The sequence below is a fragment of the Diabrotica undecimpunctata genome, chromosome 1, assembly GCF_040954645.1.
Source record: "Diabrotica undecimpunctata isolate CICGRU chromosome 1, icDiaUnde3, whole genome shotgun sequence".
Taxonomy (NCBI): Eukaryota; Metazoa; Arthropoda; class Insecta; order Coleoptera; family Chrysomelidae; genus Diabrotica; species Diabrotica undecimpunctata.
Genome location: NC_092803.1, coordinates 60,979,652 through 61,005,416, shown reverse-complemented (window position 1 = coordinate 61,005,416; position 25,765 = coordinate 60,979,652). Strand labels below are relative to the sequence as shown.

At 31.3% G+C, this 25,765-nt stretch overlaps 3 protein-coding genes across 4 annotated transcripts; 1 reads left to right on the top strand and 2 right to left on the bottom strand.

The window, feature by feature from the left end:
* Nucleotides 1-132: 132 nt before the first annotated feature.
* Nucleotides 133-8,304, bottom strand: Pep (Protein on ecdysone puffs). Of its 2 annotated transcripts, none has more exons than XM_072543397.1 (7): nt 8,144-8,304; nt 7,698-8,014; nt 4,664-4,967; nt 2,600-2,813; nt 1,699-2,110; nt 1,500-1,641; nt 133-978 (listed from the first exon to the last, which is right to left on the bottom strand). In XM_072543397.1, exons 2-7 carry the CDS (start codon nt 8,001-8,003, stop codon nt 737-739), a joined length of 1,620 nt encoding a protein of 539 aa, XP_072399498.1. In that variant the 5' UTR covers nt 8,004-8,014; nt 8,144-8,304; the 3' UTR covers nt 133-736. The 2 variants fall into 2 exon arrangements, with proteins under 2 accessions (XP_072399498.1, XP_072399504.1); XM_072543403.1 differs by having other exon boundaries at nt 133-960.
* A 7,524-nt stretch (nt 8,305-15,828) lies between these two features.
* mbf1 (multiprotein bridging factor 1) lies at nt 15,829-16,680 on the top strand. The gene is made up of 2 exons (XM_072543390.1): nt 15,829-16,063; nt 16,117-16,680. Exons 1-2 carry the CDS (start codon nt 15,940-15,942, stop codon nt 16,434-16,436), a joined length of 444 nt encoding a protein of 147 aa, XP_072399491.1. The 5' UTR covers nt 15,829-15,939; the 3' UTR covers nt 16,437-16,680.
* Nucleotides 16,681-21,338: 4,658 nt separating this feature from the next.
* On the bottom strand, nt 21,339-25,294 carry Prosbeta6 (proteasome beta6 subunit). Its single transcript, XM_072543383.1, has 2 exons — nt 25,107-25,294; nt 21,339-22,026 (listed from the first exon to the last, which is right to left on the bottom strand). Exons 1-2 carry the CDS (start codon nt 25,193-25,195, stop codon nt 21,414-21,416), a joined length of 702 nt encoding a protein of 233 aa, XP_072399484.1. The 5' UTR covers nt 25,196-25,294; the 3' UTR covers nt 21,339-21,413.
* Nucleotides 25,295-25,765: the final 471 nt, after the last annotated feature.

Here is a 25,765-nt window from a genome sequence, read left to right as displayed (position 1 = left end):
ATTGATAAGATTTAATGTAAAATGTATCTTGCCGAGCCGATGCTTTGCCCATGCCGAGCACTTGCCTTGCATGATAGTGAGAATCGGGCTTTATTTTTAACTGATATACAATAACAAAAATAAAACAATAGGTTTTATTTATATTTTTTATTGAGACAAGACAAGTTTTTCTATGTCAAAACGCATGGTAAAAAAATCAAGAAAACCAAAATTTAAATTCTACATTAACATCTCTATGTGAACTGTTTAGAAATGTGATTAATCTACATGGTTTTCCTCCCATTAGAATCTAGTAAACTACGTCAAATGGTATAAAGTGTAATGAATCTGAATATATTATTTCATGATACAGGATGATCTAGTAAATACATACTTGATGATCTAGTAAATACATACATAATTTAGTGTCAACTATAAAATACGCAAATAAAATTTCTATGCTATTTCCTTACACATTAATATATGATTAAAATGAGTTTGAAAACAGAATTTATCAATGATTATGAAACCTAAAACTAATTCCCAACCCATTTTGTTAAGAAGAAATCAATTTTTGTTCCAACACTCTAGATGGAAAAATAGAATTCAGCCAGAAATAGTTTTATCTTTACTACTACGAACTAATTCGTATTTTTCTGTCTATACCAAAATTTTAAAATATTGGGTAAGAAACTAAAATGTAGAACAAATAAGAGTTCTTCGATAAATAGATGGAATTCCATTAAAACACAGAAATTTATTTACGAGCCTTCTTGCTTTTTGGACCAGCTCCATTCTTAACAGCTGCTGGTGTTGCAGGAGCCGGAGCTGCTTTGGCCCCCTTGGCGGCAGCACCTTTCACAGGTGGCTTTTCTTCCTCAATTTCTTCAGCTTCCATAGTCTCTTCCTTGACAGCAACATCTTCCTGAGAGACATCCATGGATGGATCTCCTTCTGCAGATTCTTCTTGTGTTGGTTCATCTGGATTGTACAAATCACCTGTTAGTTAGAAAGAAGAATAGTTACCCCCAATCTACATTAGGTCTGTTATAGAAAGACCTAATATTTAAAAACTGCATTTGAGCTAATCAATTAAGCTGACCTGAATACAGAACAATATGATAATACGGCACATGAGACTTTTACAATACAGTCATGGTTTGGAAAAATTATTTCAAAATAAATTAAGAAAAACATCAAAATGGCTAACTCAGAAAATATTAGAACAGAACCAAGTGATTTTGGACCTACTGACATTAACATCTTAACATTAAAATATGAAATCAATATAACTACAGATAAACTAGCTATGAAGATGAAGAATTTAAGCAATAAATGGAATACGGGAAACAAAAAAAAAATGGAAAGTCCTTGAGATAAATCTATGAAAACATTATTTTTTACTATCATTGACAACAAATCAATATAAGGTCTTTTATAACGTTCAGTATATTAAAATCCTCCCCCATTTTTTAAAACTGACCTAATTCATATATAGAAATAATTTTTAATATACACACCATCTTCATTGGCTCCATTCTTCTCTGCTTCAGCCTTAGCCTCTGCTTCCTTAGCCTCCTTCTCCTTTCTCTGTTGTTCCTTGAATTTAAGCTTAAGAGCTTCAACGAATTTAAGATGATGTCTCCTGGTTTTCAAGTGGTTCTAGAACAAAAAGTAGGTTAAAGATCTGGAGGACAGTGATATCTTTTGAGTCCTTACCTGTGACACTTCTTCATCCACAAAGCTTCTGTGGCAGAGCTCACATACAAAACCAGAGAATGGTTTTAAACTATTAGCTGAAATTGGCCTGTTAGGTTTGTATGCAGGCATAAGATTCTGAATTCCAGAGAAATTGAGATTTTCAGTAATTTCAAGAATTGGATTCTCAGCTTCCATTTCCAATGGCTCATCTAGAATTGGCTCCAATGCCAACTCATTATGTTCTTCTTCAACTTCAACAATATCATTGCCATCAGCACCACCAACCTTATCAGCAAGTGTTTTACTTAATTTCCTGAGATGGTCAGGAGTCAAACGATGCTCAATCCATTCCATCCTAGAGGGAAATTCTTTACTACACAAGCGGCAGTTGGGATGCAAGTAGTGCTTCAAACGTTGATGTCCTTCAGTCCTAAAATTAAATATAACAATGTTAATATTAAAAATTGTAACAAATGGTGATGGCACACTAATTCTCAGGATTGGCACATCCAAACAAAAAATTTCAACAGAAATTACTTAAAGAAAGCATCCTTACAAGATAAGAAAAAATAATTTTGACATGCAATATTGGTAAAAATTTTTTTGAAGTAATTGTGCTACAATTTTTTGTTTATATACCAATTCTGAAAGTTAGCGTCTGTCATCAGATATCTTTTTTTTTGAGATGTTAACTTAGACACCCTCTAGAAAACAGGCTATTCATGGGAACTAAAAAATTTACACACTTCTCATTTTAAAATAATTTCATATAAATACAACTATTTTTTTAAACACACAACAAGAAGTAGACAATGTATACTTTGTTAATATGTCAACAGGTGGTGTTAGGAGCAAAAATAATAATTAATTGAATTATAAATCTGTACTAGAACCATAAGATATTTATTAACTAACTTACTTGCGATGAGCAATGATTTTTCCCAAGAATTTGAGATCACACATGTTGCAATGACTTTCAGGCTCAGGCTTGTTAAATCTCTTAGTAACACGTTGTACACGGTTTAACTCAATAAGTTTTTTCTCTTCAAGAAGACGCATATTTTCCCTTAGAATGTTAACAGTGATGTGGATGCTTTCTTCCAAGCTGTCCAACATTTGCCTATGGGCACGACCTAAAAATTATTAAACATTAATATCCAACCAAAATGACATAGATAAAACTATCTGCTGTGCAGATAGCTAAAATAATGCATGCCAAAATGAAATATTGGTGTTTAGCAGTATTGAAATTTACATTAGGCCAGGTTTTTTTTTTAAATAAAGATTATTTATAGCATAAAAGATATTTGAAAATCAAATATTTTACACATAGATTTTACAAAGATATGTTACAGAAGATTATATAAAAATGTAGTTTAGAATTATCAATAAAGAAAAAGTAAATAAACTGGAGGGATTTAGGTCACATTGAAATTGTGATGTCTTGTTGACATTTTAGTGGTAAACTTCTGTTTGTAGTTGTAAACCATTGGTACTGTATTTCGTAAACTTTAATAATCAATATTGAATTAATAGCAACATGTTGGTTTTGAGCTTTATTTAGGTTTAGGAAAAGTAACAAGTTTACAGTTAAAACAAGGTGTTTGTCAACTTATTGTTAATAAACAATGATTAAACATTGAAAAATGTCTTCATTAATAGCATGTATTTCCCCCTCTTACATTAATGATAGCTTGTAGGTGAGAAGGTATACTTTCAATTAAATTACAGATCAAGAGATTAAATCTCATGGCTACTGGACAGTTCTTCTGTACAGGTATATTCCTTTTGATATTTCGGCCCAACTCATCTTAGACATATTTGATGTGATTATGTCTGGACTAATAGTAGCATGGGTCTAGCATTATTTTGCAGAAAAATGCCATGTTCACCCATCATAGTCATGAAAGACAGAACATAATCATCTAAAACTGTAATATATCTGTGACCCGTAAGGGAACCATTTTGTATCAAGACCAACTCTGTCCATGCATCTGAAGTTCCTGCCCAGACAATAATCTACTCACTGCCAAATGGAAGTCACCCATCAATAAAAGCCTTAGCATATCTTTATCTGGGTCTTTTCCATAGTTGATGAAACCTGTCGAGCCATTGAGACAGCAACACAACTCATCTAAAGACGTTAGGTTACTACCATTTAAATTATTCCAATGGAGTTGAGTCTGGAAATTTAATCTTGCTATTTGATGCTGGCATCGTAATGGTGGGACATGTCTTTCTACAAGATAATCTAGCAGCTCATGAACATTAACATTTCTCAGCTCTTGAAGTTGATTTTAGAAGAAAACCACAGACTCTTTTAGTCCGCCAAACTTGCAGACACCACAAACCAATTGTCTGTTTAGGTGGTGATTCGATTTTTGCCTTCTGGTTATTAGACCAGTCACCTCACAGCACTGGAACACATTTTGAACTGCACAAACTTCATACATCAACAATACACTACAACCGATAGGTTTTACACAAAAAAATAACACAATTGAGAAACTAGCAATTAAAACAGGTTCCACTGGAGAGTGCAGATATTTCATAAAAAGTCTAAACATCGTAAATATAAGGACAGTATGTGATTGAACTGACAGATAACAACAAATGATAAATCATTTGTCGAAAGACAATATGTATGGGGCCTACTAATAAACCGATACCACCATAAACAAATTACTACTTCAAACCACAAAATTTAAATGTGACCTAAATTTTTTGCCCTCCAGTGTAGTTTAAAATAGTAAAATTTCAGTATAAATAAAAAAACATGTTAATCTGGCAACATTTTGCATCTGCTTATTTCAAAGAGCAATTACCAAAAATTTTTTCTAATAATTGACTACAATTATTAATAAACAAATATTTTTTGTTCATGTATTATATAATTTAAAAAATTGAAGAATCACTAGTGGTCAAAGTCTGGACAATGACCATGATATTTTTTAAACAAGAATATAATAACATTTTTACCAACCTTTAACATGTTTCCTCATAGATTCTCCATCCCACATTTCCTTGTTGCAGACAAAGCAGCTTAACAATTTAATGGGTACATCATAATAAGGTCCCTCCTTCTCTTCTTTTTCCTTTCTTGCCTTTGCTTCTTCCTCAGTTTCAGCAGTTTCACTGTTGCTTTTTTCATCTTTCCAATCTCTCTTGGTTTCTCCATCTTCATTACCATCATCAGTTCCATCATCTTTTTTGGAATCCTTCTTTTGATCCTTTTGATTTTGACTCCTCTTTCTATCTCTATTGAATCCCCCTCCTCCTTGACGGTTCTATTAAATCAAAAGTATGGTCATGAATCAAGTAAAAAATGTTTAAGGATAGATACAAAAGTAGCCCATAAGTAGCTGTTTTTACATGGACACTCAATTAGGAGAACACAATACTGAAAGAAAATCATAACTTAATTTTGAGAAATGGAAAATAATTAGAAAGCTACTGGAATGTTTCGTCTTATGAATTTCTTTCATGCTTTAATAGAAATTTAGAAAATACATATACCTGCAGAGAAACATGAGAAAATAAATTCGATTACACTTGGAAATATATGAGTTTTATGGTGAAAGGTAAATACATAGAAATAATACATATACAAATTCTTTGCAAAGAATAACATCGTAACATTTTGTAGAATTTTTAATTGATGTGAGATTTAGCAGAACAGATAATAGAATATTTTTAACACTAAAATTTGAGCCAAAAATCAAGAAAGCCAAATATGGGCCTTTAATACAAAATGAGCAAGTAGGCTTCATGACTAGAATACCATTAAATTATTTTAATATATTTATTGTTATAAATTTGAATGCATGTATTTGCAGACATTAAAATGTGAAAACTTATCTTTCTGGAAATGAAAATAGCACAAGCCAAACTTTGAAAACTTTTTTTGAAAAATGTAATAAATAAAGATAAATTTTGGTTGGAGAGAAGATGGTACATAAAATAAAGAGTCATTAAGTAAAACTTCTAAAAACATGTTACAATATTATTCAGAGCAGTATTCAGAAGTCACAACATATAAATGAAAATATAATGACATTCAGAACAGACTGTTGTCCCTTAAAAATTATAAACAGAAGTATCATGTTGAACAGATCTTATATATAAAAATTGAAAATATCCAGCTACATAAATAATTTATTAAAGAAACATGTAATAAAATTCTAAAGAGTAATGTTAAAATGTGTTTTAAAAATATACACAGGAACTCATTATTTACTTAAATTTTACCCAATGAAAGATATTTCCTTTGGATATTTTTTCTACAAGTTTGTTTTCAGTGAGAACTGAAGAAACTAAACCATAATTTAAGAATAATCTGCAACTGGAGCTTAATCATATACATTGTCAAATAGTAACGTTATTTCAAAATATTGGAACACATAATATTATAAAATAAAAACTTTAATAAAAATCAAGAGTGCATGTGTCTTGAAATGTGTAAGAAAAAATTACATCTAAGAAGCATTAGTGGAATTTGGGAACTGTAGAATATAGTTATAAAAATATATATAGTTATATCGAATAATTTAGACAGATAACCAAAGGATGAACTTACCAAGGCTAACAATCACATACCTTATCCAGCTACCTCCAGTGGAAGTGAAAGAAATGATTCGGTAACACAGGTGGTTACATTCACTGGCTATATACAGTTAAAATTTAAACAAGATGCTTATAAAAATGGGATGATAATCTTATATAAGAATTGAACTTGTGAAAGAAATTCACAACTATGAAGTATTGCTTAAGACACTATATTTAATAATTAATATTAAAATAAAATCAGAAATATAGATAAACTTCAAATGTGTTGTATAAATTTTTTTTTTCATTCTTACACTAAGTCCAGACACAAAATTCTTAATAAAAAATGTGTAACACAATTCACTAATCTGGCATTCAGCTAGTCAGATTATACTTCAGAACATGAAGAAATAAATTGTTTTATTTTATGGATCTGGTGATGTATATAAAACAAAATTATGCTATAAATGTTCATACTCTCAGTAAGAGTACAGAAAAACAACTTTCTTAAATGTGTTGGACTAAAATTACGGATTGCTTAAATTTTAGGTAAAAAGAACACCAAATTATGTTTGTATAAAATTATAAAAATAAAGTCAGCTATGAATAAAAGAAAATACAAAAATTTAACAGGTCGATAAACCTTTCCAAGTATAATCAGGTAGAGTATCATCAGAATGTAAGAGATTTAAGTTGCCTCAATTGTTTAAAAATAAATGAATGCCTATTCTACTTCTGATGGTGAGAATGTGACTCAAGAAGTGCAGAATATATAAATAACACTTGAGGCAACTGATTTTGTTTGTATGAGAAACTTCAAAAAAGTAACAGAAGTTTTGAAGAAGGTGTTACCTTAGCATTTTGACTCTGGTATTTTGATCATAACTGCAGTGATGAACCAGAATAAAACAAAATGTTGAATACAGAATATTCCTATAACTGATACCAGCAATAGATATTTTAACAGGAATTTCAGTTTCAATGAAAATCATGGAATACGTTTAATAAACACATAAAATTTAAAATTATGCTTTAAATTTGGATTTACAAACTAAAAAAGATATTTAAATATTGCCAACTATAAAAGAAAATGGCGGCATGAAATTTGTGGCGACCAAGACTAAATTCCAAATATTGATCTTACTGGCAGCCATATGCAATTTGATTAGATCTCTGCGGTTTTGTAGAAGCAATCAATACTTAAAATAAAAAAACTCATACTGTTAATAATCATGAAAATCGTATTCAGCCACGCCTAAAACTTTGTTTATAGCTTTAAAGAAATATAAGATTTTAGCTATAATACCGCGCATTTAGAGGGATCTTGAATCAAAATACATCAGAGTCAAACTGTAAGGTACCGGCATGAAAATAAGCAGGTACATTACACTTACAAGACATCTCAAATTAATAGGAGATATATTAAAATGGACAGACATCTTGTCCCATAGAAAGTAGTTTTAAATTCATACCTTACTGTAAGGCTCGTGTCGTCTGAAATCACGGCCTCTGCCAAAATCTCTGTCGCGATTATAACCAGGAGATGTATTCAAAGAAAGCAACGATGGTGGATTCTGTTGTTGAGGTTGTAGTAAGCTCGTGAGAGCAAGAGCAAGTTGCTGGGGATTGGAAGTAATTTGGGAGATCAATCCCTGACTGGAACTATTAGACCCCTGCCAGGGGCTAACACCACTACCTCCTTGAAATGGTGGTTGATTAAAAGAACGATTGCCCCGGAGGCCACCGCTAGGTCCGCCACCCAATCTTCTATTTGCCATGTTTATTTGAACTAAATGTAGCAAGAAATAACGTAAATGTTAATTGGAATCAGAATCAAAATGGAAGCCGACTGAAGCCAAGCTGACGCCGACAAGATTTTTTTTTTATATTATTGCAATATTACTACAAATTAACTTACCTTTATTAGCAAAAACACAATAAATTACTTGAAATTATGCAGTACGCAACTGCAAAAAACCTAACTTGAGAAAATGTAGGAAATACAATCAAAAATTGTACACCACGTTAGCACACCCACTTCGGCTCAGCACAAAAGGGGAAATGGTCGATTCAGATTTCAGAATAAACTGGCTTGCCGGTCTCGGTCTGTTGACGTCACATCCAGTACTAAAGGAAACGGAAGTCTACAAGTTCTTCCACATCTTGTATCTTTGTTTTAAGTACAGCTTCAGAATGAGACAGATAGTTATGGATTTATCGATTTGAAACGTAGCGTAACACATTGCGCATGTTTAATAAAGGAGGGTAGCATTTAATAATCATTTCTGTATTTATTTAATACAATTCTACAAAAATTTTATAATATTATTAACATATAATTATTTATTTGATTTTGCAAAAGTATGAAAAAGACACAAATTTCTATATAAACTGCAAACTAAAGATAGATAATAATTACGACAACATCTTCGACCAATAACAATACTTATCGCAACCGGATATTACAATAGGCAGAGTGCTATTCGCCAAATTTTAAGCGCGAAATTGTTAAAAGAATGAATAGTTAATTTATTCTTACTCCAGTTTCATTTATCTACCCGGCCAATATATTGTATATATATATATATATATATATATATATATATATATATATATATATATATATATATATATATACAATATATTGGCCGGGTAGATAAATGAAACTGGAGTAAGAATAAATTAACTATTCTATGTATATACAAATTGTTAAAAGAATGAATAGTTAATTTATTCTTACTCCAGTTTCATTTATCTACCCGGCCAATATATTATATATATATATATATATATATATATATATATATATATATATATATATATATATATATATATATATATATATATATATATATATATATATATATATATATATATATATATATATATATATATATATATATATATATATATATATATATAATATAGCCTACATAGGTACATGGGCGTGCCCAGTTTTTTTTGTCTGGGTTCCAATGCTAAAAATTGCACTTTATCCCCCCCATTCATTTTTTTTTTAATTTCCAACATTGATATTCTTATATGAAGAGTTCACAACTTTGTTTTACAGTTAACAGTTTTTTTTTAGTTTAATATATATATATAGGTATATATATATATATATATATATATATATATATATATATATATATATATATATATATATATATATATATATATATATATATATATATATATATATAATATATATATATATATAATATATATATAATATATATATATATATATATATATATATATATATATATATATATATATATATATATATATATATATATAGGTATATATTATTAGGATGATTAAGCTTCGTCACAACAGTATTGATATTTTTGATGCCAAATTCTGAGTTAGTGGAGTTCAGTACCTGAGGTAGTGGGTTCATTACTAGACAGAACCAAAGGGGACTCCCCCTGGAAAAGGCTCCGGTTAATTGGGATATCTTCAGTTTCGATATTGGTTTCACCAGGTATTTAAAGGTGAACTTTAGTCTTCTACTGTGCCATTATACGCTTCAAAAAGGTCACTAGTTGACTTATATATTTTCAATATATATAAGCCATTCATGCGGCACTGAATAAAGGCCTTCTTGTAGTCAATGAAGGCAGTAAAAATGTTCCTCTTTTTGGTGTATGCCTGGTTAGAAATGACTGAGTCGATAATAAGTTGTTCTTTGCAACCCATGGAGCTCTAAGCGCATCCTTTCTGTTAAGGCTCTATGATATTGTTTAGAGCACAGTGTTTGTAGATACACCGGACTACACAGGATGTCACCAGTTTGCACAAAGTTGGAAGACAAGTAATTGGACGGTACTTGGCTGGATCTTGGGTGTTATTTTGATCCTTCAGTATTAGATAAGTGGTTCCCTGTGTAAGAAACGATGGTATTTTCTGTGGATTAGAGATTATTCAGTACTGACAAACACTCATGAACACTCCAAAACTTCTTTAGCCAGAAGTTTTGAACTCCGTCTGGTCCAGGAGATTTCCAGTTATGAGGCACTTTGATAGTATTTGAGACTTCATTAGTGGTGAAGGTTTCAAAAGGAGTATTATTGAAATGTTGACAGTTGTTCATTGTGTCTTCAATCCACTCAGCATTGGTGTTATGAGTAGCTGGCGTTGAAAGTTGATTTCGCCCATGAATTTCTTTTTGGCTTGGGTATGATTTATTTTCATTTTCGATAGTGAAATTAAGTTCAGGCCTCCTTAGGCGGCCTGAATAAACGGAAAGTTTTTGTTTTGTGTCCAGGCATTATTGAGGTGTGTAGTTTTCTGGATCATGTTGTGAGTGTCTTAGAGTGTTTATTAATATCTCTTTAGCTCTCTTGATTTTTTTACTTCTTATTCCTCGGATGTATTTAGTTATTTATCCAATGTCCCTACGCAATGATTTAATTTCCCTTATTTTTACATATATTATTATCATTGTAATTTTATTATATTGTAGTAAATTTGGATAAAATTTTGAAGTAAAAACGACTACAATTACGACGTCCACAGTAATACATTTTATTATACAGAAAAAAATAATCTAGCTTTTTTCGAAAATTAGTCAAAATATTTAAGTTCGGCATTAAAAGCTGTTAAGGAGTTGCATATTATTGCATACGGCGATGAAGGGGTGTCGCAACAAATAAGAAAGAACATACGTAGTTTTACAAGTTTTTCGTGGAATAAAGAAGCCTAAGAATATCTTAGGAAAACAAATGACGTAAAAAATAAACTAGGTAGTGTGTAACGTTTTGGATCTGGACTAATCTAATTTGATGATGGGAATTACGAAGAAGACGATGAAGACGCCGACGCTGATGACGATGAAGATAACGAAGATAAAGACGAGAATGATATTAAAGACGCTAATGATGATAAAGACGCTTAGGTATGTCGATGAAGACGTTACTGACGATGATGACGATAATAAGTAGCATGACGAAATTGAAGATAAAAGATGACTACTTTAAATACAAGGAAGAAATCAAAATCAAAAAACTTTAATGAGTTCAAAGAGAAAATTAAATTGTATGAATTAATTAAAAAGCAGGCGGCACACAAATCGTTTAAATCCGAGACGCATAAAAAGAAGTGGACAAACTAAAGCAAGACAAAATGACAGAAGAGTGCCTGAGAGTAGGAATAAATAGGAAGAAAAGTATTTCAATTGTTAAAGTCAAAAACACAAATCAAAAGATTTCCAATCAAAAGTTTGGACACATTTCTTCTCAATGCGATACTAAAGAAAAGAAAGCGTCAACTTCTAGCCATGTAAATGTTATCGACGTAGTATATAAAAGCATGGTAACATAAGAACAATATCACTGTGTGCATTGTTTGATACAGGAAACGACATAAGTGCAGTAAGACAAGATATTTTTGGCGTCATTTTACATAAAACATAATCAATGATAAAACGTAGTAGACTTAAATGGATTAGGATGTACTAAAGTTAAAACCTCGGTTTCATTTAACAGAATGGTGGAAATTCAAGGCGAAGATTTTAATATTTTATTTCATTTGATACCAAAATGAGCACTGGACGTTGAAGTTATTCTTGCAAACAATATACTGAAACAAGCACAGATTATAATAACCAAAGAGGGGATAATTGTATGTAAAAAAGAAGTAGATAATTTTGTAATTAGGATTGCAATTGACGAGACGATAGAAAATAATGATATAGGTACAGCTGGACCATATAAAAGATCAAAATATTATAATGGAAATAAAGGAATTAGTTGAAAATTACGAACCTTACAAGACGAAGACGATGGATATAAATATGAAAATAATTCTAAGTTGTGAAGAATAACGGATACATCAACGCTCAAGAGGCTATCAATACCGGAAAAGCAAGAAGTATGCAAGCAAATTGAGGAACGGATGGAAAAAAATTATAATTAGACCTAATACATCCGATTTTGCAAGTCCAATCCTGCTTGTTAAAAAGAAATAGAAACAGATGAGAATTTGTGGTAATTACCGAAAACTTAACCGGAATACAATTAAATATAGATTTCCGTTACCTTTAATAGAAGACGTATAGGATCGGTTACAGGGTGCAAAGTACTTTAGCACAACTGACGCGTAACGCATTCTTTCATAGAGGAAGATAGCATTAAATACACTGGATTTGTCACCCCGATGAGCAATACGAATTTTTGAAATGTTCGTTTGGTTGTGTAATAGTACTGCGGTGTTTCAAAGATTTATTGTTAACATATTTAGAGAACTGACGGTCATAAATATAGCAATTTATTATATGGACGATATAATAGATAGTCATAAGTAAATCCGAAAAGGAATGAGTCACACATTTAAAACGAGAACTGGAACACAGAAAGATAACAAGGATGGCTTATGTGGACGCGTTAAGTCGATACCCGAGAGTAATGAATGGTAATAAACGAGACAGATGATTACAGGAACCAGGTTTTATTGAAAGAATAATAAATGCTCAAGAAGCTGATGACCACATTTAAGCAATAAAGAAAGTACTGAATCATACGAGGACTTTTTTATAAAAAACAATATTCTTTTTAAATATGAATATAACAAGGAAGTGTTAGTCATTCCGAAAAATGCAACAAATGCCGAAAAACAAGTAATTAAAATCTTACATGGCGTAGGACATTTTGCTATAACAAAAACACAAGATCTAATTGAAAGACAATATTACATTCCAAACCTTAAAGAAACAATGAAGCACTGTATAACAAAAAAGGAGGATTGGTTACAACCGATATTAAAAATCGATAAACCTTTACAGATGTTTCATGTTGATCATTTAGCACCGTTAGCTACGACTAACAAAAACTATAAACACATTCTGGTGATTATCGACGAGTTTTCAAAAATTCGCATGGTTTTACCTTACAAAATCAACGACGGCGAAAGAAGTTGTAGAATGTATGAAGAGACAACAAAAGGATTTCGGAAACCCACTCCGAATAATATTTGATAGAGGTACCGCATTTGCGGCGAAAGAATTCGAAGAGTATTGTCAAAGTGAAGAAATAAAAGACATTAAAAGATAGAAGAAGAAGAAGTATGGCCACTAAAGATTTAGCAAAATGCGTGACTGAATTTATGACATACCATTTTGAAACACCCGTATAGAAAGAAAATATACACGAAAAAAAAGTTATATTGAGAAATTTAAAAAATAGCCACAAAAATCGTTAAAAGTGGCAAACTTTGAAAAACCGTATCTGGCTTAAAATTAGCTATAAAATCCTCTACTATAGACCACTTTCAAAACAATTGATTTTTCTTTTAATTGCATGTACCACTGCATATACTTAAACCTGAGTCAAAAAAGTTATAGACAGCGTTTGAGAAAAAAATAGGGAAAACGGCCAAAAAATGGTGTGAGTGGCGAACTTTCAAAAATCGTATATATCTGGGAAAATGTAAATCCTAAATACTTTCACCAAACGTTATTTTTCAGGTGTCCTGAGAAAATGGTCGCAAACTGGGGTTGCCAGCTGTTAATATTTTTCTCAGGAAACCTTATATCATCATATTTTTTATTTCATTTTATATAAAAAAACATGCATACAAGTCATGAGTAGCGTATTTTATTTAAAAAATAAATTAACGAAATTTTTGTTCAAAAATTAATTACTATTAACTGAATTAAAACTATTTACGGACACTTTTTGACTAGCAACCAGTTATCACTGTATTCTTCTATTCTTAAATGTACGTAAAGATGAGGTGAGTTTGATTAACTACCATCTAATTAAGTTACATCTTCTATCGACGGTTGGAAATCGTCATGGCTATGCGTACCTTGTTGACTGCCACTCTAAATAGTTCTGCATTATTGCATTCAAATCATTCCCTCAAGTTCTTAAGCCACGATATTCTTGGTCTTCCCACATTTCGCTTTCCTCGAATTTTGCCTTGCATAATAAGCTGCAATAATGAGTATCTTTGCCCACTCATAACATGGCCTAAGTACTCACGTTTTCTTCTTTTGATAGTCAGTATTATTTCAGTTTTATTTCCTATTCTTCTATAATATTCTATTCTATTCTTTTTTTTTTTCATAGTAACTTCTGCGTTTGAAATTCTTTGAATCCATGATATTCGTAGAATTCTTCTGTAACACCAAAATTCAAAGGCACCAACTTATTCAGATACACTTGTTTTAATATCCATGTTTCCAAGCCATAAAGAAGAGTAGTGAATATGTAACACAGAAGCATTCTTAGGAGTAGTCCTAACCTTATATCCCGACAACAAAGAAACTTTTTAAGTTTAACAAATGATGCACGATGCTTCTCTATATTCATCCAAATATTGGTTATTCGTCAGCGAATAACAAATAGGCTACTCTACACTTGTACCGACGGGTCAAACATGCCAAATATTTGCGGCATGCGTGTTTGGCAGAACCAAAATGGACGTGGACGTTTTGACGGTCGCTGCAACTTATTTTAACTTAAATGCAGTTTACCAATACTTGTTGTCATGTCATCAAGGCTGCGTCTGGTATAAATCCAAAAATATCATTACCTTTTCATTTGTCCATTCCATTTCGCAGTAGATACGCACTAAACACGCAAATTTGTCGAATTACTTAATGCTTCAATAATACCGAGAATTTCAAAAAGTAAGCTTAGATAAACAGCAAGACAACCAACGATGCGAGCGAAGTGTGGAGTGGGCCGTCGACACATACATTCGGCGTGAATTCGGTTTATTCGTGTCCTTTGTATCCTATTTTCTATTCAGGTTTTTGCTTATGCGTGCGAATAAAGCAAATAATTAAAGAATGTACCCTCTACACTTCGTCTTATGCAACCGAATATAGCGCATAACGAATACAGTCTTTTATCATAAAACAGCAAGTAAACAACCAGTGTACAATTTTTATACAAAATTTTGTATACCAATTGTATGTGTGTATATTTCTTGCTTTTATAGTACTGTTACGGTGATCCCTTCTATAATACTGTAGCGGTATTATTTAAGGTCTATGACCTGAGAAAAAATGTCTGTGTCCAAGCACTGTCCAAGATAGCAATGTAACTGTTTATTATTAACTAATAATAAATAAAATAAAAAAGGTGATATACTTGTATTTTCTTGTTATTTATACTACACTCAAACATAAATAACCATCCTAAATATTAGTACTTATTTTATGCAAACTTGGTCATGATAATGTCATGGTCTCATTTCAAATAGTTAACATTAGTAAAGTATTACTTGTGCTTTTGCATTACTTGAAACTACTAACACTTTTGGAATATTATAAAAAAATCAAGAATATTTTATTCATAAGTAGGTAATACTGGATGAGGCTCTATAATTAAAGAATTCAATTAATAAATGGTTTAAAAATTTAGCCATATATTTGAATTAATATATATTTTTAGAAATAAATACAGTCATAAAATAATGTTTGCACATCAATAAGTATTTAAATATATTTCTCCATGTCGGGAATGAATTTAGTTTCGACAGTCATAATCATAAACCCAAACCAAACACAAACAACATCTATGTGGCCTTAATCGAAAGTTAAAAGCCACATGTAGCTTCTGATTTTTCAACAGAACAATTTAACTGACAGTAGAGTAGACCACAAGCTACAACTAAAAAAGAAGAAGAATAATATCTGGAACTTTCAATATTGCATTACATTGCTTCATTTATATATATATTTTTAATATTTAAATAAAAACTATGGCTGATTGGGACACAGTAACTGTTTTAAAGAAACGAGCACCTAAAGCTTCCACAATGAAAAGTGAGCAAGCAATAAATGCAGCTCGTCGCCAAGGTGTAGCTGTCGACACGCAGTTAAAATGTAAGATAATGACTATGTTATTTTTATTTTTATACCATAATGTTACCTTTTAGGGGGTGCTGGTAGTAATAAACAACATGTAGCAACAAAAAATACTGCCAAATTGGATAGGGAAACAGAAGAACTGAAACATGATACCATATCACTGGATGTAGGAAAGTTGATCCAACAGGGTCGTCAGTCAAAGGGGCTCAGCCAAAAAGACCTTGCCACAAAAATTAACGAAAAACCACAAGTTATAACGGATTACGAAGCCGGTCGAGGTATTCCAAACAATGCAATTATTGGTAAAATTGAACGTATCATTGGAATTAAACTCAGAGGAAAAGATCGTGGACAACCATTAGTACTGCCCCCAGGAAAAAAAGAGTAGGTGCGGTCCTGGGGGAATAACATTACAATTTTGATTAAGGTTTTTCTACCTAAATAATAGTTCACTTCTAGGATTCCTGCATTTATTGTAAGAACCCTTGCAATCTTACACCCATATGTAGGGTTAATATTAAATGTTAAGTTGTTTTTTAGAAATAAAATCTCTGTGTACCCCTACTGTAATAAAATTAATATTAACTGTTTAAATAAAAAAATAAATGGTGGTTTGAACACACCCAAATGGATTGGTTTATTTTCTTTTAGAATGAGTTAATTTCTGTAATATAACATTGTTACTAACCTGAATCTGTCTATTTAAATATTTATTCTGACTGAAAACAACTGACCAAAGCAATAGTTGATAGAAAGTTAGGAAGCAAGTCCGCCATTGATTTCTAACTGTTTTTTTGCTTATGAGTTTTCCTCTTCTTGGTATAGAGCAAACAAATATTGGGAAATCCATGTCAAGTATGTTGTAATATAGAATAAGTTAGTTCCTTGAATTTTTTATCAGGTGTCAACATATTATAATATACCTTATTCCTTTACTGTAGTTGCTGACCAGTAGGGCCACTATTATTTGAGTAACAAATTAACACATTAACTGCCAATCTATTGGGTGTAGATTTTCACCAAAGGCCACTTACTTTTTTTGATACATAGACATTTATTAGTTTTTCAAAAAGTTCAAATAAAGTATTCATAAACTAAATGCACAAGGGTACACAAATATACAAGTAATGTGGCATTCGGGTCTAGTATTTGTATACATTGTAGAATGACACACTGGTGTGTTTTGTAAATAATACTGATAAAAATCAGTTTTATGCAGTATAATAAACATAAATGAATTGTACAAATTAATAAGGAACATTGTTTTATTTAAAACTAATCCAAAACAAGAAATATAAAATAACATAAAATTTAGGCATATAAAACAAAACTAAGGTTAAATGTGGGATATTTGACAGCAATCTAGACTAAATCCAGGGGTATCAGGACAGGTTTTGCATTCATAAATTGTATCCTTTCAGATACCTCATAACTTTTCCCTTTAGACCTTTTGCCCATTGTTTTGTTACTATGCGATTTTTTGTAACATGTTTAGCATCAGGATTATTAATTTTTAAAAGTGATCTAATGAGTTCTAAATGAAATTTGTAAAGACCAATCCTTTTTTAAGAACACTAGTTATATAGTACCTGGGCATTTATAACCATCATATGTATAAATAGTTTTGTTGGGCATCTTATAGTTTTTCGTTGTTATAGATAATAGACAAGCATCTAATCTTGTAAGTCAATACCAGATATTTTTTTTATTATATCTGATATAGGCTGTGGTTTCATTATATGCTAACCTTTTCTTATTGTAACTTTTTGTAAGGTGTTTTGACATTCTGTTATTATATATGTCTCTCTTATCCTTCCATTTGCCAACTAATACCCCTTTTCTGCAACAGGCGATTGTTGTACCCTTGTAAGTTTTTCTTAATTTACTTCTGCAGGATTATTTTTCACTTATGGAGAGTTTGTGTGCAGTAAGTTGAAAAGCAAATTTGTGGCTAAGTTAAAGCTATTGTAAAAAGTGTCCATGTAAATTTAATGCAATACATTAAGAATTCCTTCTAAAAGATACAAAATCACTTTATTAGCATGCCCTTTTCCACCTGAATCGTCAACATTGGTTCTGTCAACATGTCAATATCTTGATTTCATATTTATGCTTTTGTTTTATAAGTATTGTCTAAACTTAAGTTATCCTTTGTGTAATACCATTAACTCATCTAAACTCAAATTACGATCAAGATAATAAACTTTTTCTATCTGTCAACATATACAACTTGATTCCATATTTATGCTTTTTTTGTTTAAATATTGTCTAAACTTAAGTTATCCTTTGTGTAATACCATTAACTCAAATTACGATCAGCATAATAAACTTTTTCTGTTCTCATATTTAAAAGCTTATCATTGAGCTAATTTTATATATTGTCTTCAGGTACTTGTTCTACCTCATCTGAATTTTAACTAAAATGCAAACATCGCATAATGACCATAAATCTATTTCAGTTCATATAAGTGGAAAAAATTGCATTAGTAAAAAATGTATATTTCTTTTTCCAACTATCCTCAAGCCTAGGCAATTAAATGTGACCCATTATAGTCTAAGATCCCAATGTAGGATCACTATGTTCATAACATAGTTAATCACACTCACATTTAAAACTGATAATAGGCTGCCAGCAAAAAAGTGGCCACAAATATTTTTAATTCAATTAACAGTAATTAATTTTTGAAAAAATTTGTATATCATTCATTTATTTTTTAAATAAAATACACTGCCCTGACATATTATATGCACGTTTTTTTTTTATCAAATTAAAGCTAATTTTTTACTTAATATGATAATATAGGGGTGCCTGAGAAAAAATAGTCACAAATTAGGGTTGCCAGCTGTAAAAAACGCAAGGCATCAAAGATAAAGTAAAAGACAGCTAGCGCGCCACGCTACTGGTTTAAAGTGTCAGTTAAGCGAGTTTTATAATAAATATAATTAATATATGTATATGTTGCTACATGACTTATAGCTAAAGTCAGGTAGCGACACACCAGCCCATCATCGGATCATCGACATGGAATGAATTAACATGTGAAAGATTATAGATGTTTGTCCTGTATCTCGACATTAAATGAAAGTGATCCAGTAACGTTTTAATTTTTAATTAAAAGAGTCAAAACATTTGTTTGTCCTATATTCCTTAGGTTTTATTGTCAAAATTTTAGTCCTAGAAATTAGTTCTTTTTATATTTAAAGTCAAGTGAAAATTCAGTATTGTTTATATTCCTTAATGCCCAATCTCAAAGGTGATTTTTTGATGAAATATCATTTTTATGTAAATAAATAAAAATGACTGCCATTCAAAATGTATTATCAGTGGCATCACAGCTCCTTATGGGCCAAAACCTTCTTCATCAATCCTCCATTCGCCCTTGTCTCTGTCAACTTTTCTCCATGCTCTATCTTATCCAATAGATAATAATTTTAAAACTATAATTCATACAATGTGTTGACATTTGCAGGGACAGTTCACTAGATTTAACAAATTGTAGTTATGGGTTTTTATTAAAAGTTACTTATAATAAATTAAATTATCTTTTGGATGTTGAGTAAGGCCGTATAATTTAAAAAAGTAAGGCATGTTTAGACAGTCTAGTTATATACCTACTGAAATACTTATTTATGTTTGAACTCAATCTCAAAGCAATATATCACCAGATATAAGGGATTGAGAAGAAACATCTTTGGATCTTTTTTTATTTAATTAAATATTAATATATTTTACCAATTTATAGAATCTTCATTAAAAATTTCCATTTATAGAACAAAATAATCAATTTAACACTCATATATACATTGTTTTTAAAATAGTCATTTATTTCTCTTATGCTAATGAAATAGTAGGTAATGTATGGTTTAAGTTGTTACTTTTGATTGATAAGTACTTAATAAAGATTAGTTTTACAAAATGAAGAGAAAATTGAGAAAACTTAATAAATCCAATGACAGTTCTAGTTAGAACATTCATGTCTTCATTAAATGATGATTAACAAAATTAAAGGCTTTTCTTCCAATTTATCATTGGATTCAAGATGTTATGTGAAAAAATATTTTTGATGTCTCCAATAAATACCAAAATGGTAGCTTTACTTTCAGAAGTAGAAATAAATTCGCGTTTAACAGTTAATTACTTTAAAAGAGTAGTATGCTCGGAATTTCAGATATTTTCTTTTTGATATAAAAACAATAATTTAATTTATTCTGCAATATAAGAATATTTTTCTTTGTACACAAATGATCTTTAAAAGATCATAGTGGTATGTATCAATTAAAAATCATTAATTTTGTAAGGAGCAATTAAAGAAGATAGCATTGAGAAGTAATATAAATTAAATTGGTTGCCATTAAAGACAATGTATTTTTTGAAACACTCTTTGTATCTTCTATTTTTCTTTTTGTTGATTAAAATTTTCAATTGATGGTATAAACATAGTATTTGAATATGTACTTGCTGAACTTGTCTGTAGTTTATCTGAATGTCGTTGCCGTGTTTACCATCATAAACAGTTCGAATGAGGCAGTCATAGCTGAGTAGCTAGATACCGGCTTACTAAGCCCGCCTGCTCAGCAGACACCAAGAAATTTTCAATTTATACTGTAAAAGAGCTGCCATAGTGCTTCGTAAGGCACGTAAAGAATGGAAGATGTAATATAATTTAATTGGTTGCAGTATGAGCAGTTATAACAACAGCTCCGGAAAAAAAATTAGTTATGTTCAAAATTTCCTTATTCAGTTTTTAACTTAATAAAGTAAATGATTATCCTCACCAATTTCTTATATCTTTTGATTATTAAACAGGTGGTTTATCTTTTGTTTTAACAAACTTAATGTAATATTATCTGGAGTTGGAGTGTTTAACATATACATAAAGTGGAACAGTTAAGCCTTTAAATTATAGAAGATTTGACAGAAGAAAGCAGAGTTGATGCAGTCAGAGTAATCGCTACAGATGGTGTAGGAATGTGTGATAGCAGAAGTTAATACATCAAATGAAATAATTTTGGATGATGAGGGCTTCCAACTTGCAAATAAAAGCCAGAAATATACTTGTATAGAACATTTTGAGTATATTGGAGCAATTTAAAAACATTAAGTGTAAGATAGCCTCATTTTTTGATATAATATATATGTCTAAAAAACAACCCCCATTTTACCTTTAATTACTTATTTTACAAAGAAAAGTTAAACATTGATAATTTTCATGTAGCAACATATATACTGACATTTTAAAAGAAATTTGTTCCTACTTGAACCAACTACTTCAATAAAATGAAAAAGAAGTATCTTAAAATTGTTTATTTAGAAAGTATATTTGAATTACACATAAGAAAATAATATAAACAAAAACACTTGCTTCTAATCCCTTCTCAACTGGAAGGACTCTTCCTTTACTCCATCTTTAGTAATAATATTTATAAGTACACTATCTCCAGTGTAGATATCTCTTTCAGCAGCAGAAATAAATACATCTTTCAGTGTAGCCAAAGCTTTCTCCTGACTAAGAGGTTCTCCAGATGTTTTAAGCATGTTCTTTTGTCCAATCTGATTGTCCAAAAGGGGTTGGAGCAGAGCTCCAGCCGAACCACCTGCTCTATAAGTAGCTTTTTCACAATGTCCGATTGGATCATAGCTGTAAACACAGCCCTTTCCTTCATTATCTAAACCAACAAGAATGTTTGATATATAATAAGGAAAGAATCTCTTGTAGTAGAGCATGGTTGACAACATTTGGGCACATGCAGTTGTAGACATTGTTTTGTTATGCTCTTGTTGGTACATCTGCATGCGAGATTTAAGGATTCTGGTTAATGTTAGAGTATCACACCAACATCCTGCACAGCCTAAAACTGTAGTGCCTGATAGCGGGAATAGTTTGTTTTGTTCTCTAGTGTAAATGGAAAATCCAGCACTCAAACGTGTATCTGCACCAATTATTACAAAGTCTTCACCTGCTATTGCTACTACACTCCTAAAATAATAGAAAATATATAAGGCAAATCTTACACAAAAGTAAATTAGGAAGAAATTCAATCAGCAAAATGTTTCAATTCTACTAGTAATAAATATAGTCTTGGAAAATGGGTAAATAATACAGATACAGTCTGGTAAACAGAAACGAAAGGGGTGATAGGGTTATTGAATTTTGCCAAAACAATAATTTTCTTGTAGTAAATACATTGTTTAAAATGCCAAAGAAAAGACTACACACATGGAAGTCACCAACAGATCAAGAAGAGAGACCAGAGAGAGTAAGAAACCAAAGAGACTATCTATGAGACAAATATATATATATAAGCGGGGATCCTACAGCTTCTGCCGCTTCCCGCATTTCGATCGCCATCTTTTTCTATCTCTCCAGGTGTCTTCATCAATGGCTCTATCTTTCATGGTTTCCATAACACCTTGTATCCAAGACTTGGCTGGTCTTCCTCGTTTCCTTCTATTACTTGGATTGTATTCCATAGCTCTTTTTGGCCATCTGTTGTCGTCCATCCTCTGTACGTGTCCATACCATATTAACTGTCTAGTTTCTATTCTTTCAGAAGTTGTATGTACTCTATCTGTTTTTCTTCTAATTTCAGAATTAGGTATACGTTCTACTCTTGATATACGGCAAGCTCTTCTTAGGTAGTCCATTTCAACCGTGTCAACTTTTTTCTTTCCTTTTACTGTCATTTGCCAAAATTCTGCTCCATATGTAAGAATGGGCTCTACAATTACTTTGTAGATAGTCATTTTAGTTCTCATAGTAGCTTTGTTGGACCAAAGTATCGAATTCAGAATTTGAACACTCTTCCTGCCTTGTTGCACTCTATAGTCTATATCTCGTTCCGTTGTTCCTTTACTGCAGATAATACTTCCCAAATATTTGTATTCGTAGCACCTTTTCATTTGTCTAATTTCCAAATCCGGGTCTTCGTCTTCATTGCCTATTCGCATATATTCTGTTTTAGACATATTCATACTCATCCCCCATTTTTCGTATTCATCTTTGAGCTTTCTAAGCATATAATCTGCATCTTCTTCACAGCTTGCAATTAGTACTTGATCATCTGCAAAGAACAGCGTTGTCAGATAATGGTTGTTAAGCTTCAGCCCCATTCCCGCACATTTTTGTCTCCACTGGTGCAGTGCTTCTTGGATATATATTTTGAATAGGGTGGGGGAAAGACAACATCCTTGTCTCAAGCCTTTCGTTACTGTAAATACCCTTGAGAAAGTATTTCCTGTTTTTACAGTGCTTTGAGGACATTTATAGATGTTCAGTATTGCTTTTAGATATGTTTTACTAAGGTCCGTTTTCGTCAAGACACTAAATAAGAGTTTTAAAGGAACTGTATCGTAAGCCTTCTCCAGATCTATAAATACCAGATGCGTAGGGAGGTTTCGAGCTGTTCGTTTTTCAATTACTTGTTGAAGGGTAAATGTGTTGTCCACGCACGATCTTCCTGCTCTGAAGCCGCTTTGTTCTTCAATTTCTTTATACTCCTCTTCTATTCTTCTTTTCAATATACAACCATATAACCTTCCCAGCGAGCTAGTTACGCTAATGCCTCTATAATTTCCGCATTCTTTTCTGTCTCCCTTTTTATAAATGGGGCTAATGTGGGCCAAATTCCAATCGTCTGGAATCGTTTGGCCTTCAATTAAGCATTTATTAAAAATATTCACTATGCTTTCCAAAAGAGCATCCGGTCCATGTTTCACCAACTCGATGGGAATGTCTCCAGGCCCGGGTGCTTTTCCATTTTTCATTTGTTTCAATTCTTTTTTCAGTTCTTCTTTGTTTATCTTATGCACCTCTGAGTTTTCTGTCATTGAGATATGGTCAGGTCTTTCCATAAATTCGTGCCTACTTTCTGTTAATAGCGTTTCGTAATATTTTTCCCACTTTTTATTTTGAATCAGGTTTATATTTCCCTCATCTTTTCTTTCTTTTCTAATACTTTTTATGAATTTCCAAGCTTGTGTCACTTTGGTTCCTCCTAAGCATCGGTCCATCTCTTCGCATTTCTCTTCCCACATTTCGTTTTTTCTTTTAGTGACTTCCTTCTTTGCTTCCCTGTTGAGTCTGCTGTAAATTCTGCGGTCTTCTGAGTCTTTCGTGGATAGCCATGTTTGATAAGCTTTTTTTTTGTCTTTAATTAATTTTCCTACTTCTTCGTTCCACCACTCAGGATTTTTTCTTTTGTCAGCTTCTTCGTACCCCAATGCCTCTTTGGCCGCCTGAGACAAATATACAAATGGGAAATTAGTATTAAATACTAACAAATAATAAGAGATGATAGACTATGTCAATTAGTTTTTCAAAGACAATGGAGCTGAACAGATGGAAGTAGAAGTTGAAGACGGTGTGGTTTTATAAATATTAAGAGGAAATTAAAATCGGATTGAAAAACAGTAGGTCCAGACCAAATGCTAGTAGAAACTTAAAATGAATAAAGGATGAAAACTTAGACATAGTCTTGTTTAGACTTGTTTAACACAATATACAAAACAGAACATATACCAAAACAATGGTTAATCTCTACCTTTTGTGCTATTGCTAAAAATACTAAAACACTAAAGACTGTAATGAATACAGAACAATATCATTAATAATTTATGTTCTCCAAATTATTCTTCGAAATAATACATGATCATATAAATAAAAAACTGGAAGAAGGAATAGATGATGTCAGTTTGGGTTCAGAAATGGACCAGGAACCAGAGGCATTATAATGTGATAGCTCAAAGATGTAAGGATATGAATGTCAATGTGCATTTTTGTTATGTTGATTTTGAAAAAGCATTTGACAAAATAAGACGTGAAACAAATTAGTCCAAATTCTAAAGATAAAAGGGACTTAGAATAATAACAAACCATTACTGGAATCAAACAGCACAAATTGTAATATGACAACAAACCCAGTTCAGAAATTGAGATAATAAGAAAAACGACATTTAAAGAAGTAATAAATAAAATAATTTGATAAATATAACAAAACTGGAAAACCCAGTATCTATAAAAGTTAAACATTCTATTTTAAAGAAAGTATATATACTTACCCTCCATTGTCGGCATAAGGATTAATTTGACGTTGCATTGGAGCAGTGGAATAATCGGGATAATATACATTATTGGCGGTTTGCATCATTTTAACTAATTATTTTATAAAATAAGATTGTTAAATCTAAAATATCCGCTAGACAACACCGTACAATAATGACAAGCATGAAAAGTCGAAATAATTGCAATTAAGTTAGCTTTTCTTCTTCTGTATCTTACCAGAGCAATAACATGGTTTATTTGGTTATATCCAGTCAATATGTCATTAATTGACATATTTTATGTTGTATTATATCCATGTTAGGTTATAAAATAAATAAAGTTTGATTTATTTAAGGGAAAATTTTTGGATTAGATCTGGACTCTCTGGACTGGAGATCCCTGTGGAGCGTTGGAGGCAAGTAATCAGGTAATACTATACACACGTACACACCAGTAATTGATTGAAGCTATAATAGTTATCTTATTTTTGTATTTATCAGTTCAGTATTTTGTTTCTGTTCTGCCCTTGGATTTATTTGTGACTCCAGCAAATAATCATTAGAGACTAGAGAAGAGACTCAAAAGATAGGAAAGTCCTCTGGGAGCGAGAAATTTAAATTCAGGTCCAGTATTAACCCAGAGTTAAAAATCTATCCTAAAATTTTAAGCACACCTT